Genomic DNA, 15,375 nt, shown 5'->3' on the forward strand with positions numbered 1-15,375 from the left:
CAGCACAAGAGCTCCAAAGAGATAACCAGTTCCTAAAACCCCTCTGTCATCAGTATTGCCCAATTCCCAGAACAATCTGTTCCAGCACTTGACTCTCTTTACAATGAGAAGGATTTTTCCAAACTTGTAGTCTGGATTTTTTTGTTTCTTGAACTAATATTTATATTCGTAACCTCTAATCCTGTCATCACAGACATGGTGGTGAACACTGATCTTCCGGAACAGCCTTTAGATGACTGAAGACTTTTGGTCCCCCTTCTTCCAATCTTCTTTCAGCCAGCCAGCTCCCATTTTTCCCCAGTCCCTCTCAGGTGAGTTTTCCAGACCCTGGCCATTATTTTTTTTCTCCCCTAACTTATCTTCATGTGGCCAGTATCAACTTTTATGGCCAAGCCAGTTTAAAAGCACTCGTCGTCGGGCTGGTCATGGGTAAACTGAGCTTTCCTCTGCACAGAGCATCCATCCCATTGATTTCCCAGGTCCCCAGCTAGAAGTCATCCCCAGTTTAGGTAACGACACGTGGCAGCCACACCAACTGCGGTGCCTTCCCTGGAAGGGGTTTCACAGGAACAGCAGGCTCTGCAAGTACTCAGTAATAGTTCCGTGTTTAATTTTACCCCAAAAAGTTTATGTGACTGCAGTTTATTCCACATCTCCCCTCTTTTAGGCTTTGAGCTTTAAAAAAACCAAAACCACACCAAAGTAACTTTTTCCATTCAGCCTTTTAAATCCTTGTCATAATACTGTATCCAAAATTATTCTATGATTACCACTTCTACAGTAATTAACTAAATTAGCACTGACTGAGCTCCACCAGTGGACTGTTTCACACTGAGAAGGGACTAGGAATTTTGCCACCATTACAGAGAACTAATTTAGATGAGAGCAGGTATCAGCAGTGGTTAACAAATAAATAAAAAGGATTAGTGGCTCTACCATACAGCCCGTGCTAGTGATTCCGCTGTACGGACACTCTTTCTGGAGAGCTGGCTAATGCAAACCACGCTGCAATTCGCTACATCAGATTTCAAGGCTTCGTATCATACTTATGGGGGAATAAAAATTATACGATAATACTGAAATGAAGAGAAGTGAAATTATGGAAAGAGACAGAAGCAAGCACACACTGTACAGTAAGTGGCTGATGATGTATTTATGTCATTAAGTCATTCACTCATGCATTTTCACAGTTCATATGAAAACAGGTTTGTTCAAGTAACAGATAATTAATATACTAAGCTAAACCCCCCAAAACCAGTAAACCAGCTTGAGGAGGAAGAACCATATATTACTTTCTATTACTTCTTTTGGCAAATCAGTAGCATGACTGAGAGTATCAGGACACTTAGTTTGAGCAAAAAATTCATGGTATTATACACTATGCTTTGGCGTGAAAAATATATTTGCTTCATAAGAACGTAATCAGTAAATTATGAACTGATTACTTCAAGTTCCTTAGCTACTGCTGAGTTAAAATTGCTTTAGAAAAAGAAATTTTAACAAGATTAAGATTACTGATGTATTTAGCAACACTAAAACCAGCAATGTTTAAAATGAACATAAAATATAACATTTTCAATCATGTAAAAGAATGCCACACGTACTTCAATATACAGACTATATTGTTACTGCAATTAACTTTGTTTTTCAGACTGCTTCAGTATAAAGAAGTCGACAGTTATGTACTTCAGCTAACACTTCATTTCTTGCAAAATTAACAAAGTGTTACAGACATAATATTGGGAAAAAAATGTAATTTTTGCACAGTTCAAAAGCCCAATCAATTCTTGTAACACTTAATGCATGTGTTTCACTGACACTCAGTGAGACTGTGGACATGAATGAACAAGTGTACAAGCAGGCATTTAAACACTCCAGTTAGACATGATTCCAGTATTTTAAAACAAACAGTTGAGAATGCCACGGCTAATCAGGAGAAAAACACGTAGCAAACTGTTGCACTCCTTTTGCATAGCTAGATTTTTTCTGGGGACAAAGCCTGCTGCTCATGTGGGTGTAAAAACATCTGAATTCCCTTTTAATCTTTGATTCTCACCAAGACACTGGAAAGCAGGTCTCAGACATCAAGGCAGTGAATTTCCTCCTCTTTTAACAATGAAAGAATCAATTATAAATTTCATAAGTTTCTATTCAAATACTAAAAAAAAATGCAATGGAAATGTTTTGTATTCTGACCTCAACATGTAAGCAGGGAATAAGCATCACAAAACTATCAGGTGCTATCACAGATTACCGCTGTTTAGTTTACACCTAAATGTTTCACCATTAATTATGGAAAATTCTATATGTAGTTGGTGCAGCTCTTCTTACAGATGTAATATAGCAATTAGAAGTGCTATTGGACACCACTGGACATCCACGTCCAGGTTTCCGCAAGGAAAGAATGAGTCCTGCAATATTTGCATGCTCTTCGGCTGAAACAACCAAGGACACCTGTAGTATCCAAACAAAGTAAGGGATGTTTTCTGAGTTTTTCTTTGTTTGTTTTCCTCTTCTCTTTCTCCTCTCTTAGGTGTTTTGGAGCAGACTGTTTCATTCTGCTTCTCTGCAACCTAATCATGTAGTACTGAGAGTAGTACTTTCAGTACTACTACACCAGTAACTTAGTTTTCCAATATTCAATTACTAGTGAGGCATGATGCTACCTAGTCTACTAATTGCCTGCAAATTCTCCTAATATGGATTTTTAACCTTTTTAAAAAGTTATGCCTGCAAACAGGATTCTCAAAAAGCTATTTCAAGAACCCGCTTCTTTTGCGGTGAGCAACAAGATTTCAGGGAAATTCTGAAAATGCTCTACTTTAAAAAAGGAGGTTTTCTATTCAGTCTGACAACCCGGAGTGCAAAACTTCTATATACAGAGCAGTCAAATGATTACAGACAACAGAGCACCACATATGGAGAGGAACTTCACAAAATTTTGTGAATTTGTTTTCTCAAGTAAGAAGTGAACTAACAGTTTGGTTGTGAAAGACAGACAAATGCATTTCCACTCAGTCCTATCTGTGCTTTCAGTCCCTGTTCACACTTATTTCAAAAGATGTCATTTAAAACATGTTCTGTGATGATCACAGTCATTCAGCTGGACTCCGCAATAACAGTGGTGCTTAAAGGAAACTCAGAACACCCTTTAAAGGCTATTCATAATGTTCAGAGTTCTGGAAGTCCTCTTGCAATAAAGACTAAATCGCATTCTGACAAAAAGGGCAATATTCAAAGCAAAAAAATGCCAATTTCATTAACAACACACTTGCCTTTAGGACTTTGTCAGAGATCCCCCAAGGAGCTAAATTCCCTGCCAGGAGTAATTCTATCCTAACATGGACCAAAAAAAGATATATATTTCTTTCATATTTACATATTATACATATTTACATTTTTTAATACTACAGTTGTAGAGGGGAAAAAAACCTCTGGATACAGATTTATTATCTGCCTTTAAATGTCCCAACAGTATTTTTTTCCCCTCTGAAAAAATTTACAAGTCCTCTTCAGGTCCTTTGAAAGCTAGATACAGTCCACGTTCCGCAGGCCACCATCTGCAGTCAAAGCACCAAATCTAAAATGAAAAAACAGTGTATTCTTAGGTGATTGGCCAGATTATAGAATCAATCCTTAATTCATTATAATTTATTTAAGGGTTTTTCCTTTCCCTTGCCACATGCCAACACACGTGTTTGTATCTAACTTTTCTATGTGAAAAGAAGATAGAAGAAAGGACTGGGAGTGGAGAACAAAACCAAACCAAACCAATTCAGCTTGAAGCTAAGCTCAGCTGCACCAGCAATTTACCCTGAAGCTTTCAGAAGATCATTATTTTTATATATTTTATCATCAACATAATTGGAAAAAATGACAGTCAGTTTGTATGTGATAATCAGGATTGTGAGAACTATGTTGGCCTCTTTCTCTTCACTTTACTTAGGCAATCCGAAAACCACGAAATCATTCATTCAGATTGGCGTAATTCCACAGCTGTTAAAAATTACGTCTAAAAGTGAGGAGCACCACTGGATTGGTGCAACAGTATTGTGTTTAATTTCAGAATTATTCTGTCTGTGCAACAGGTATTTGTATTAGCTAAACACAAGTAACATGGAACTAAACCGCCACGATTGCTGTATCAGAATAATTTTAGAGTAATGTTTCAAGGTTTTGAATACCTTTTTTTTGGTTACACCTCAGATTAACAGTTCAAAATATATTTACAATTAAAGAGATTACAGAATCATCCCTTAGTTTAAGTTCTGGATCTACAAAATGTACCAAATTAAGCCCGTTCCCAGTATCAGCCCAAAAAGGGAAAACAATTGCTTGCCTTTCCAAAATGTGATTGTTCTCAGCCAGCTCTTTAACAACCCCTTCCATTTCCTCCTTTAGTTTCTTCATACTGTAGTAACAAGAAGTGAAAGAAAGGTAACAATTTTTATAGAGACAGTTATCTGCTATGATCACTCACCACCAGACAGCTTTCAGCAACTTGTCGTTACATACAAAATCAGGGACAGATAACAGGTTGGTTATTTACTAAAAGTGACTGACGATATATTGGTGTTGTCCCCTGCTCACTCCCAAATCTGTACCACCACTTTAGCAATATGAAGTTTTTCCTGCAATATAAAATTCTTGATTTTAATACAGCAATCACTAAGTCCACTATAATTATTTTCTTTTTCAATTTGCCTCTATAACAGCTATAGAATATTACATCAATCCAATTAAGGAATTCTCACCCAAGAGTCATTTCAACTAATGTGTTTGAGCTTGGATAGACTGTATTCATTGTATGTTTCACCCCACTGGAAGCTGCAAACATTTTCTGTGGCAGAGCATCTTGTAACTGCAATAGATGAAAAGGAAATGTAAGTTACAATGTAAGTTGTCATATGTATCTTTATGTCCACCTCGCAATCCTTCTTTACATTCTCCACTGCTATGATGCCTCCTAAAATCCAGTATTAAGGTGGCTGATATTCCCCAAGTTGAGATCATCATGGCAAGTTTTGTATTGACACGACCTATAGTTCCCTGATTTGTTCCATCTTCTTAACTGTCTTATACATTCATAAAAAACTCTCAACAGGAAGAACTATTTGTTATGTTTGTAGATATCCTAAGGCAACAGGATCCTACTCAATAACTGACTTTGGTAGTGCTACTAAAATCCAAAGAAATAACAAGTAAAATGCTGCTCTCCACCATTCTTCAATTGCTTTTGACCTCTCGCGTGCTCTTCTTTAATTTATATTTTCTGTAGAGAAAATAATAATTTTACTGCATGAAAATGCTCTCATTCTCTTGATTTTGATGTAATTCTGATAAGCTTGCATCCCACAGACCCACCATCCAAATTTAACAAAACATTTTTTTCCATGTCCCCAGCAGCCTTAATTTAGCACGTATCCCCTAATCTTGAACACGGGAGTAGTGTTTTTATGCTTCATAAGAGTATTAAAATAATTCTCTAGATGCTCAGATACCCTTATGATAACAGTTACACAGAACACTTTTCAGTGAACCCACATCCATCTGCACACATTTTTTGGGGGGAATGCTAACACTACCACAAAAAAAAAAAACCCTCAAAAACTGAACCCCACCAAAAAATCAAAATCTAAAAATCCCCCCCAAACTCCAAAATCAAGTCAGAATTCAAAAAAATTATGCCACTCTTTATGCCACTTTGAGACCTGCGATGAAGCCACTATAGACCAAACACTGCAACCACGCAGGCCTATATTTTAATATGACTGCATTAATGTAAGACCCACTGTAAACAACACCATTGACATTAAACCATGGGGAGTAGTCTTTTATCTATGCAAAGACTTTACATAGTTTTGAAGCATTCTACCTCATTTATATAATCCTGGTATTTGGATACCTCTTCTTCAATATCAAAACACTGGTTGGTGAGAGCCAGTAACTGCTTCCTTGTGTGAAGCATTTTCCTAAAAGAAAAAAAGTTTGCTTTTAAGAGCTTCCTTTATAAAAGTGGTGCAGTGAACATTACCAAATATTAAAAAAAAAAAATCAATAGCTTGCCTTGTCCAGTCCTCAGCCTTGTCCAAAAATGCATCATATTTGCTGACACATTCATCTTTGAATAGAGCTATGGCTTTTGTAGCATGCAAATACAGCTTCTGCCTGCAACACAGAAACAACCGGAACAGTGTTACACTGCTTTCAAAACCCCGTTCCTCTAACTTACTTTATGAAACTTGGAGAAGAGCTATATAGACTTAAAATCCCTTTAGCCGCCTTTCTTCATGCTGTTGTAATGTACAAGAACTCAACACACCGCACGAACTGACAGTTTGTGTTTCAAAAATATTCCCTAGCAGGGAGAAAAAAAATAATTATTTGAAGCATTTAGTTGCAATTATTTGTATATGAACAAATGGTCAAATATCTTCTCCAAGTCAGTATTTATCCAAGCAGGTATATTTATGGAAAAGGAATTCTAAATGGAAATGACAGAAATCCTTATTATTTCTTATTTGCCTTCAGCAGATACTTGGAACTTCCAGCATATATGAATAATCCTTTGTGCTGAGTAATATACATGCAAGAAAAAAACCCAGGATTTTTGTGTCAGCCTAAACTTATGACAGGAGAAAAAAGCAAGCAAATAAGGACAGGAAAGCAAAACAAAACCCAATTCTGGTTAGTGTTGCAGACAGCAATCCCAGTGTAATAGCCTTACCATGCACCAGTAAGGAAAATTAAGGGACAAAATACTGGGACACTACATGTAACACCTGCTTCTGGTATTCCATTAAGTCTTGCATGACAGCTATTGGTTAATCAAATTCTGGCTGGAGTGTAGTTGGATTGTCATCAGGCATCATTCGACCAGAAGAAAATCTGAATTGCGTGCTGCTTCCTTGTCTATCTAGTGGTAAATGTTGCAAAGGCCAGCCTCTGTTGCTAATGGCACGCAGTTCTTAACAAAAACCACTGCCATTTTCTCTGGCATGAGTCATAGAAAATAAGATGTAGTTAGGATCTCAAAGATACCAGAACAATCCCAAGGAGACACTTGTTGTAGAAGATACATTAGCATTCAAAACCATGAAAATGAAGCCTATTTATTTAAAGTTATTCATATATTAATGCAAGGACGCAGTTTGAGTAGTAGAAAAAGCCCTAAAATTTCTTTAATCTGCCTGAGGGAGTGCAATTTTAAAATGAGCTACGGATTGTGTTCCAATGTTTGCCAGTTTTCCAACCATATCCTTATGAACACATGACTGGAGATTATTGCTTACATTATCTCTTACATTAAATTCAGCCCTTTGCTGTTGCAGGACAATGATGTGTCCACATCTTTTTTGTATATCAAGATCTGTCTTACATATTTCCTGCCCCTGCTGTGCTTTATCTTGACGCAACCTTCCCTCCACTTGGCAGTTATTCCATTTAACTCTCGCTATAGGAAAATCAAGTGGAAGAGTTGTGAGAATACCAGTGCCTTCTGCACGTTAGCTTTCTATCTGTAATTATCAGTGAATTGTCACACTAGTGGTAGCAACAGCATGAATTTTGAGAAAACTACAGAGGCAGGGTGTAAATTCACATTGCACTCAGCAAAGTCTAGGGAACCAATCAACTAACCAGCCACTAGGGGAATAACTTTATTACTTAAACATAAGCATCTAGCGTCACTTGAGATGCACAAGGATGCCCTGCTTCCAACTGTTTGTTCAGAAAGGTGTAGGTTTCCCATTTGTCTTGTGTCCTACCTCCCAATCTCAAAGCATGTCTCAAATACCCTGCTTAAATAGTATTAGGCATCTGTGTACGAGGAACTGAAATCAATCCTGAGACAGGTCCAGCAGCATGAGCACAGCAGCTGTTTACAGCTGCTCAAGAGTTAGTCAGTAGAGTCAGTGGAGCCCAATGGCAGTCTAGACACCCAGGTTACATGCAGACACTTATTGTGGCCACCTCTCATAACTGACAATTTTAAACATGTATGGAGAACTACATTGAAATTTATTTTGTGTGCTGTATTTCCTGGAATACTAAATCATTCCAGAATTTCATTCAGCTAGCCCATATTTTATTCATCTGTAGAAAATTATCTCCACCCTAGTTACAAAGTCGTTTTACTCTTCCTGAGGGCTTCTTCCTCCCTTAAAAAAAACCACAAAAAACCCGGAAAAAAATGTACCTCTTGTAGGACAGTTATGCCCAGATAACAAACAGGTATTTCACATCTACATTTAGAAGGTCTATCAAGTGAAGGAACTCCACTGCCAGAAAGCACCTCATTATTATATGCTGACACTCCTATGTATTTAAGATACTTAAAGGAATTTTTTTTAAATGCAATCCTAAACAGGTTATAATTTAAAATAAAAATCAACAAAAGAGGTTATTGGCAAGAGCAGCTGAAGGACCTGAAAGCAAATGTAGTATTTCCCAAAGGTAACTTCAAAACTTACTTGTCAAACTTGTGAATTTGTTCTTCATTATAAGGAAGCCCTAGGATCAGAGCAGATGACAGACATTACCAGTTTAATTCTGTTAGTTGTACTTATGTAAAACTCCACTAAAAATTTACCCATTTCCTTTATGGTTTCCTTCTCCTACCCTGATTGGTAAAAGTGGTCATTTATTTCTTTTTTTTCTCGTCTTCAGTCTTGCAATTCAAATTTATAAGATTAATAGTGGCATTTCATTCATACGGGCTTTAAGATGGTACCTCACTAAGGAAGACCTACAGACATATTCACTGTTGCCGAGTCCTCATTCCTAACACAAATATCCTAGCGGAACAAGGACTGACGTGTCCTTTCCATTACAGTTTATGTTAAAAGTGAATCAAGTAAGTTACTTACTTCGTTCTGCTTTGTCTTTTTTGAACTGATAATAAATATCTGTGATGGAACATAGCAGTGCCTGCAGCCTTTCTGGACTAGAGTGACAAAAGGAAAAAAAATGAGACATTTATATATAAACTTAAGAACCTATTAATGAGTTTTATAACTACAACTCAATGTAGAACTCAATAATACTAAAACAATTAATACAGTTACTCACTTTCTGTCTTTTGGATGCATGCCTTCCTGATTTGCCCAGGTGTCAGCCAGTAAACCACCAGGAGAAAGTTTGTTTTTGATATCTTGAAGACTAGTTTCTATTGTGCCCTGAGAGCTGGAGAGCTACATAACAGCAAGAAAGTTCAATCTTACCACTGGGTAAAGTAAAAAATTACTTGAGGCTGAAAACAGACTAAGCACGTTAATTCTATAGACCCATTTGTTTTGCTGACCTTCATTAAAGAAATATGCCCAATTATCTGCCTATGCTTTGCTAAAAGCGGATAAAACATGGTATTATTAAAGAAAATCATCTTTGACGCTGGCATTTATGTTAGTTAATATTTATTTTCTTTCAATGATAAGTTCCTACCTTTCATATATTCCCTATTTATTTCCACGCTTGTTCTTTTAGTTTGTTAAGAATTCATGTAATGACTATCTACATAATTCATACCTTTATTTCTCTACTGGTTCATACAACCTTCAAAACAAAAACTAACCACCTTTTGCTTTTAGAATGGAGAATTTTAGGACACCAGCATGTAAAGTTATTTTCAATTTTTCCTTACTTGTCTGGAAACATTACACGAATTTCAAAACAGATCACTCTGAAGTGTGTTTGTGTATTTATCATTTTAGAAAGCCAACGAAGTAGTTTAAAATTCTTTAAGGAAGTGGGGAAAAAACCCATCAAAGTAAAATATACTTCATGGTTACAATTTTTTACTCACCTATGTTTGAAAATGAGACTGTATTTTCAGGAACTTCTTATTATTTTCACTACTCTGAGCTAATAAAAAGAATTACTCTGTTTTCAGTAAGATATCCACATCTCAGTATGGGCATTTGAACAGTCCTTGGCAGTCTAGAATTGACTTTGAAAATTCAGAGCTGTCGTTCACAGAAAAACCTGTGTTATCGTGTGTTTGGCTCTTTCTTTAGAAACGCCATTTTGAGAATGACACAGGCTTTGTAAGATACTTACCCGCAACAGTTTTGTGTGTATCTCTGAAATTTCATCCACTTCTGATGCTTCCAAGTTGATCTGCATCAAATTCTCATATCTGACCACAAAAAAAAGGAGAGTTGGAAAAGAAAATAAAAAAGCACAGTTAGAAAAGAAAATAAACAGCAGTGGATACACTCAAAATATTCCTTGAATCTAGAGATTAACAATAATTATCTTTCTTTTATATGAGATACAGTATCTGTCAAGCAGCAACCATGAAACACTGACAACCTCAAGTGGCCATTAATAACGGAAACGTTTTAGTTATGAACTATTTGAAGTGTTAAGGAGAAGTTTGAAACTTCCATTCCTGACTTCTTTATTCTAACCTTATTATTTGTACTCAACAGGCAGTGAAAAAACATTTTCTCTCAATAAATAATTTTTAAAAAGTTACCAAATGAAAGTTACTTGAAGTAGTCAATGACACACAACAAACTAGTACTCCAGTGCACCAAAATGCTCTTCTGTGAAAAAAAAAAAAGGCTGAGCTACCAAAATCTTGGGTTACCAAAACCTTAGAGGCTGGATTAGTACCACCATCAATTCATAACGACACTTTCCATATGACCATAGCTGAAGTGCCAAATAAATCATTCAGGACAATATTCTTCCTGTTGAGTCCCAGGCACACTTTATTTTTCAAAACACCATCAAAACCAGCCCAGCTGCTTTCAAAAATACATACTTTGCTCAAGTTCAATATTTTGTTTACCTTTTCAAATAAAAGCTTTGCATTGTCATGCTTTGAAGCCCAGCCTTGAAAAGGGAAGACAAACAAGAGGACGTGTCCTTTGCTAACTCCATAAACGCCTTCTGAAGGCAAATAAACTGAAAATACTGCCCTTTCGTAAGAGGCCGAAAGACCATGTGCAAACACGCAGCAAATGTCTGTTCACATGAGAACTACTCCAGTTCGGAAGTGGACATAATTTTTATTCAAATTGCTGCTCTGAAACACTGCTGAATGCACTAGTCACAAATCAGAACCTACAGCGGTTTCTTCTGAGCTAAGTAGCTTCCTTCTGTAGGGACCTGGCAGAATGCAGGAAGAAGCTATGTGAATCAAATACAGAGTGAACAAGAACCAGTCCTGTCAACTAGTGTAAACTGGCTTGAAGGAAAATTTGGATTACAGCCCTGATGATCTGTAACTAGGCTACACAGGTATACTGTTATCTTGTTAGTTATCAACGTTGCTAGTTTCACTGTTGTGTTGGGTTTTTTTAAAGCAAGTACCTTAAAGCCCAGATGCATCAGTCTGTACAAGTTTGGCACGCACACAGCAAGTCTGAAAAATCCTTGGGTATCCGTAATTACTACACACAAGCTGTTCAATTTGTACATGCAGCATAGCAGCTCCAACATGGTTTAAGTCTATTCTTAAGTCTACTCTGCAAATCAATGGCTTTACATGCATGCATTAATCGTCCTGTGGGCATCTCTATTTTCAGAGCAGCCTGGAAGCAAGTTTAGCGAATCCTATGACCAAGACAGCATTTGGGGGAGACTGGCAGTAGGCTGAATTGAGTAGAAAAGAGCCAGGGTTTAAAGTTTGTATCAGTCTGCGTTAAGGATAACACACCTTAAAGATGGAGCTAATGTTAGTTTGTGGAAAGACTGAACAAAACACTGCAAAGAACACTTTAAAAGTGGAAAGGAATGTGAATGAGAATTGGACATTGCCTGGGACTTGGAGATGAAACAAAGACTGTGAGAGAGAAAAAATGAAACTTGGAAGGAGAATTCAATGGTGCAATCTCATCTCCTACAGACAGCACTTGACTGAAAGAGGTAGGGCAGAAGAGCCTGACATTTGCTGGAAAACGTTTGCTTACTTGGAACGGAAGACAAGAGAAATAAGTGTCTTCTGCGGTCTTTGAAACCTGGAAGACTCCTATGCTAAAAGATCACAATTCTTTAGCTGCTGCTTATAATAAATTTTGTCAGTTTTGAAGAAAGCACTCTAAAAAACTTACTACTATATAGATCTAAATGGGTCTATATGGGCAACAGTGAAATTCTGTGACACAGACCACTGCTATTTAAATTAACCAAAATAGACAAAATCAACATAACAGTCATGCACTTGAAAAAAATGACAGAAGTAGAATTTCCTGTGCAGTTTAACTTTTGGCACCTCTATGCGCATGCACTGTGATGCAGTGATGCCCTAATGCAGCTTTGGGTTTTGGTTGGTTTGGGTTTGTGGGGTTTTTTTGTTTTGTTTTGTTTTTCAGCTGCTCTATGTTATATTTCAACATTAAAATTCCTTCCATGCAGAAAATGCTATGGTCTTAAAGCTGTGAAAGGGGCAGTATTTAAAGTCATCCTTTGTAAATGCACACAAGCAAACTCAGTGACAAAAGCACTAAGTCACTAATGAAAGGAAAGCTATTTGATTCTTTGTCCAGGCTTTCCTATAGCTTCTAAAGTCAACAACAGCAAATGAGGGAAGTCAGAGAAGAAAGGAGTAAAAGAACACATACAGTTACTACTCAATAGTAATTACTTGTTCCCACTAGGTTAAGCAGCAAAATTAACTCTCTAATTTGAGTAAATTGTATTTACTGAATCTGCTTAAGTCACTGCCATCAGCAAATCCATGCTGATTCAAATTCAACTTTTATATGCAAAACCCCTGTAAATAAACATAACTTAAAATACTTCTGTCATTAAAGTTGATAATGAAAAATCAATGCATTCAGTGTAGTGCTTCTACTCACATTTTCTCAGCTTTCTCAATGTTTCTGCTGCAGAAATCCAGCCTGATGACAACCTCTGCCTTTTTATGAACCATTTCATTGTAATCATCCTTGATGATTTCACTAAAAAAGTGAAGCATTAGTCTATAACAAAAGTATTCAACTGCCATCTTACCAGCAATCGGTAATACAATACTATACCTACAGCAAAAACTGCTACTAAGAATTACTTTCAGTTAGAGATCATAGAATCATAGAATCTTCATGGCTGGAAAGGACCTTCGAGATCATCGAGTCCAACCATACACACACCAAAAAAACCCCAAACAATCAAACAAAAACAAAAAACCCACAAACAACCTACAATCTGTGCCACTAGAGATGCATTAACATAATCCTCTATAAAACTATCTTGTGCAAGCTGCTCAATTGTACCTGCATGTTACGAGAGGTTAGACTGAAATTATCCACAGAAGAAAGTGAAATTGCAAATACCTAAACCTTATTGTCAAAAAAAAATAGTTTTGTTTCCTTAAGGACAGAAAGAAGGAAAAAATTCAGAAACCATAGTCAAGAAGTAAAGAAAATCTCCCAAGATGCTGGGAGATCACAGAATTATGTATTGATAATCAAGGCATATCTCAATAAAAAAACCCAACAAATGCACAATGAAATTCAATCAATTGCTTACATTAGCCATCGTATTCCTTTTCGCATCAGCTCCTGGTAAAGTAGCAAAGAACTGGCAACTCTACAGGCATAACATACGATACCTGTTACTGCCTGGTGGAAAAACCAAACAACATTAGTACTAATCTGTCATTCTCTTAATAACTGTTTCGAGTCAATTAATCACAACAAAGCAACACAGATTAATGAAAGAAAGAGCAACATGAAGATGGTGGTTTAAAACACATAACTTTGCCTAAACTTTAGTTGGGAGATAACTCATTATGGAGGCAGAGATAAACACAGCGAGTGAGTTTTTCCAGTTATGCTGAAATATCTGTTAGGGATGAAAATAAGTCTCTTATAAACAAAAATAACACCACTTACTCTCAGGATTTAGTTTAATTTCTGGAAAGTCACAAGTACATTTCTTCAGTAGTTTAGGAATTAAACACATACATTAAAAGAAACTTGTAAAAAATTACACGTTATTATATTCTAAGGCTAGGGACTCTCTTCATTTGCCTAACTCCACTAACAAGTTTGCTCCATTATTTAGAATTGCGAACAGTTTCGGAAATGATAATTTACAATATTTTAAATAATTACTATTAACGGATGACTTTCTGTTTATTAATTCTAAAGACTTCTAGTATTCAGAGAGACGTAAGCTTTCAGGACTACTGTGCTTGAATACAAGGCTCCTCAGCAGCCAGTACTTCATAGGCATAGTGTAAATGGTGGTCACACAGTCAAAGCATGGCAATGCATACGTTCAGTAGTTTTAGCAAAATGACCAAAGAAGTGAAACTTCTACTTGTCTCCCACAGATTCTGAAAACTTGCAAGAGAGGCAAAAAAAATTCCACTCTCCTGCAGAGTCCTAGAGACTCTTCTCTATTGAGAGAAAGATGGAAGTTACTTTCCTTACATTAAGTTTTGCACTATCACAGGGGATGTTACGAATCTTCTAGCTAACTTCAGGACTCCAAAGTGGCAGACTCCTTTTTTCCCCCCATCAGTGAATTATGCAGTAACAACGCACTTGGACTTTAGAAGGCTGTTTTTTGGGTTTGTTCTTTTTTTAAAAAAAATATACAAACATATTTTGTATACAAATTATGGCTTTAATATACTTTTGGAGCCCTTGTTAACAAACACATTTCTATCAATCAGAATTCTCACTAGCATATTAAAAATAGTTTCATTAACATTATTCATCTGAAAATCAAGTAGCTTTCATTTCAGTATCATTATCTGAGACAGGTATATAGATTAAAATCATAAATACTCACTTTAGCCATACTGGCATCCCCATCCAAATCATAACGTTGATGTACTTTAGGAAGTAAAACTGAAACATAAAACAAACACCTGTATTTTCTTATTTTCTATCAGAGACTTCAAAAGTTCAGACTGTTTCCCCTCCCCTCCCTACCCTGTATGCTGTTTTTATGTCTATCTACATGGATTTTCACCTAATCTGTTCTGTTTCATCTGTTACTGCCAAGCCTTTTAATGTTGTGTGGTTCTCATGCACGCCTTCAAAACCAGCCTGTGTCTTAAATGTTTTAAATAACTTGGTATCTTCAGCAAACTGTCCTTCACTTCCTTTTTCAGACTCACTTTTGAACATGCTGCACAGCACAGATTTCATGCAGGTGTCCACTAGTGGTGTCTCTCCATTGAGAAAGCCAACCATTTCTTTCTGTTCTTCAGCCCTGTGTTTGCCTGCATGGGAGACCATTCGCTCTTATCTCATGGCTGCTTTATTTCATTGAGACTCTTAAGTGCAGGACTTCACCACGTAGCTTTTTAAAAGCTAGGGTAGCCTCTATCAGCTGAACCTCCTTTGTTCTCACATTCATTGACTCCTTGGAAAGCTCTGACACAATATAAAGGCCCTGTTGATCCTTAAACAA

The 15,375-nt window shown here is 36.7% G+C and overlaps 1 protein-coding gene across 3 annotated transcripts in view; it reads right to left on the minus strand.

Moving 5' to 3' along the window:
- Window positions 1-1,129: 1,129 nt before the first annotated feature.
- Window positions 1,130-15,375, minus strand: part of TBK1 (TANK binding kinase 1) — a 30,735-nt gene continuing 16,489 nt past the window's right edge. For 2 of the 3 annotated variants that reach the window (XM_063323037.1, XM_063323038.1), the window contains exons 10-21: window positions 14,749-14,807; window positions 13,477-13,568; window positions 12,807-12,908; window positions 10,057-10,135; window positions 9,070-9,191; window positions 8,868-8,944; window positions 8,472-8,511; window positions 6,067-6,168; window positions 5,876-5,972; window positions 4,755-4,861; window positions 4,340-4,411; window positions 1,130-3,580 (exon numbers count right to left, since the gene is read on the minus strand). In XM_063323037.1, coding sequence (XP_063179107.1) covers window positions 3,529-3,580; window positions 4,340-4,411; window positions 4,755-4,861; window positions 5,876-5,972; window positions 6,067-6,168; window positions 8,472-8,511; window positions 8,868-8,944; window positions 9,070-9,191; window positions 10,057-10,135; window positions 12,807-12,908; window positions 13,477-13,568; window positions 14,749-14,807 — 1,001 coding nt within the window. In that variant the 3' untranslated portion in view covers window positions 1,130-3,528. Of the gene's footprint in view, window positions 3,581-4,339; window positions 4,412-4,754; window positions 4,862-5,875; window positions 5,973-6,066; window positions 6,169-8,471; window positions 8,512-8,867; window positions 8,945-9,069; window positions 9,192-10,056; window positions 10,136-12,806; window positions 12,909-13,476; window positions 13,569-14,748; window positions 14,808-15,375 lie in introns of those variants that run through there. The other variant, XR_010069504.1, reaches the window with a different exon arrangement.

Source organism: Chroicocephalus ridibundus, chromosome 1, assembly GCF_963924245.1.
Source record: "Chroicocephalus ridibundus chromosome 1, bChrRid1.1, whole genome shotgun sequence".
Classification (NCBI taxonomy): Eukaryota; Metazoa; Chordata; class Aves; order Charadriiformes; family Laridae; genus Chroicocephalus; species Chroicocephalus ridibundus.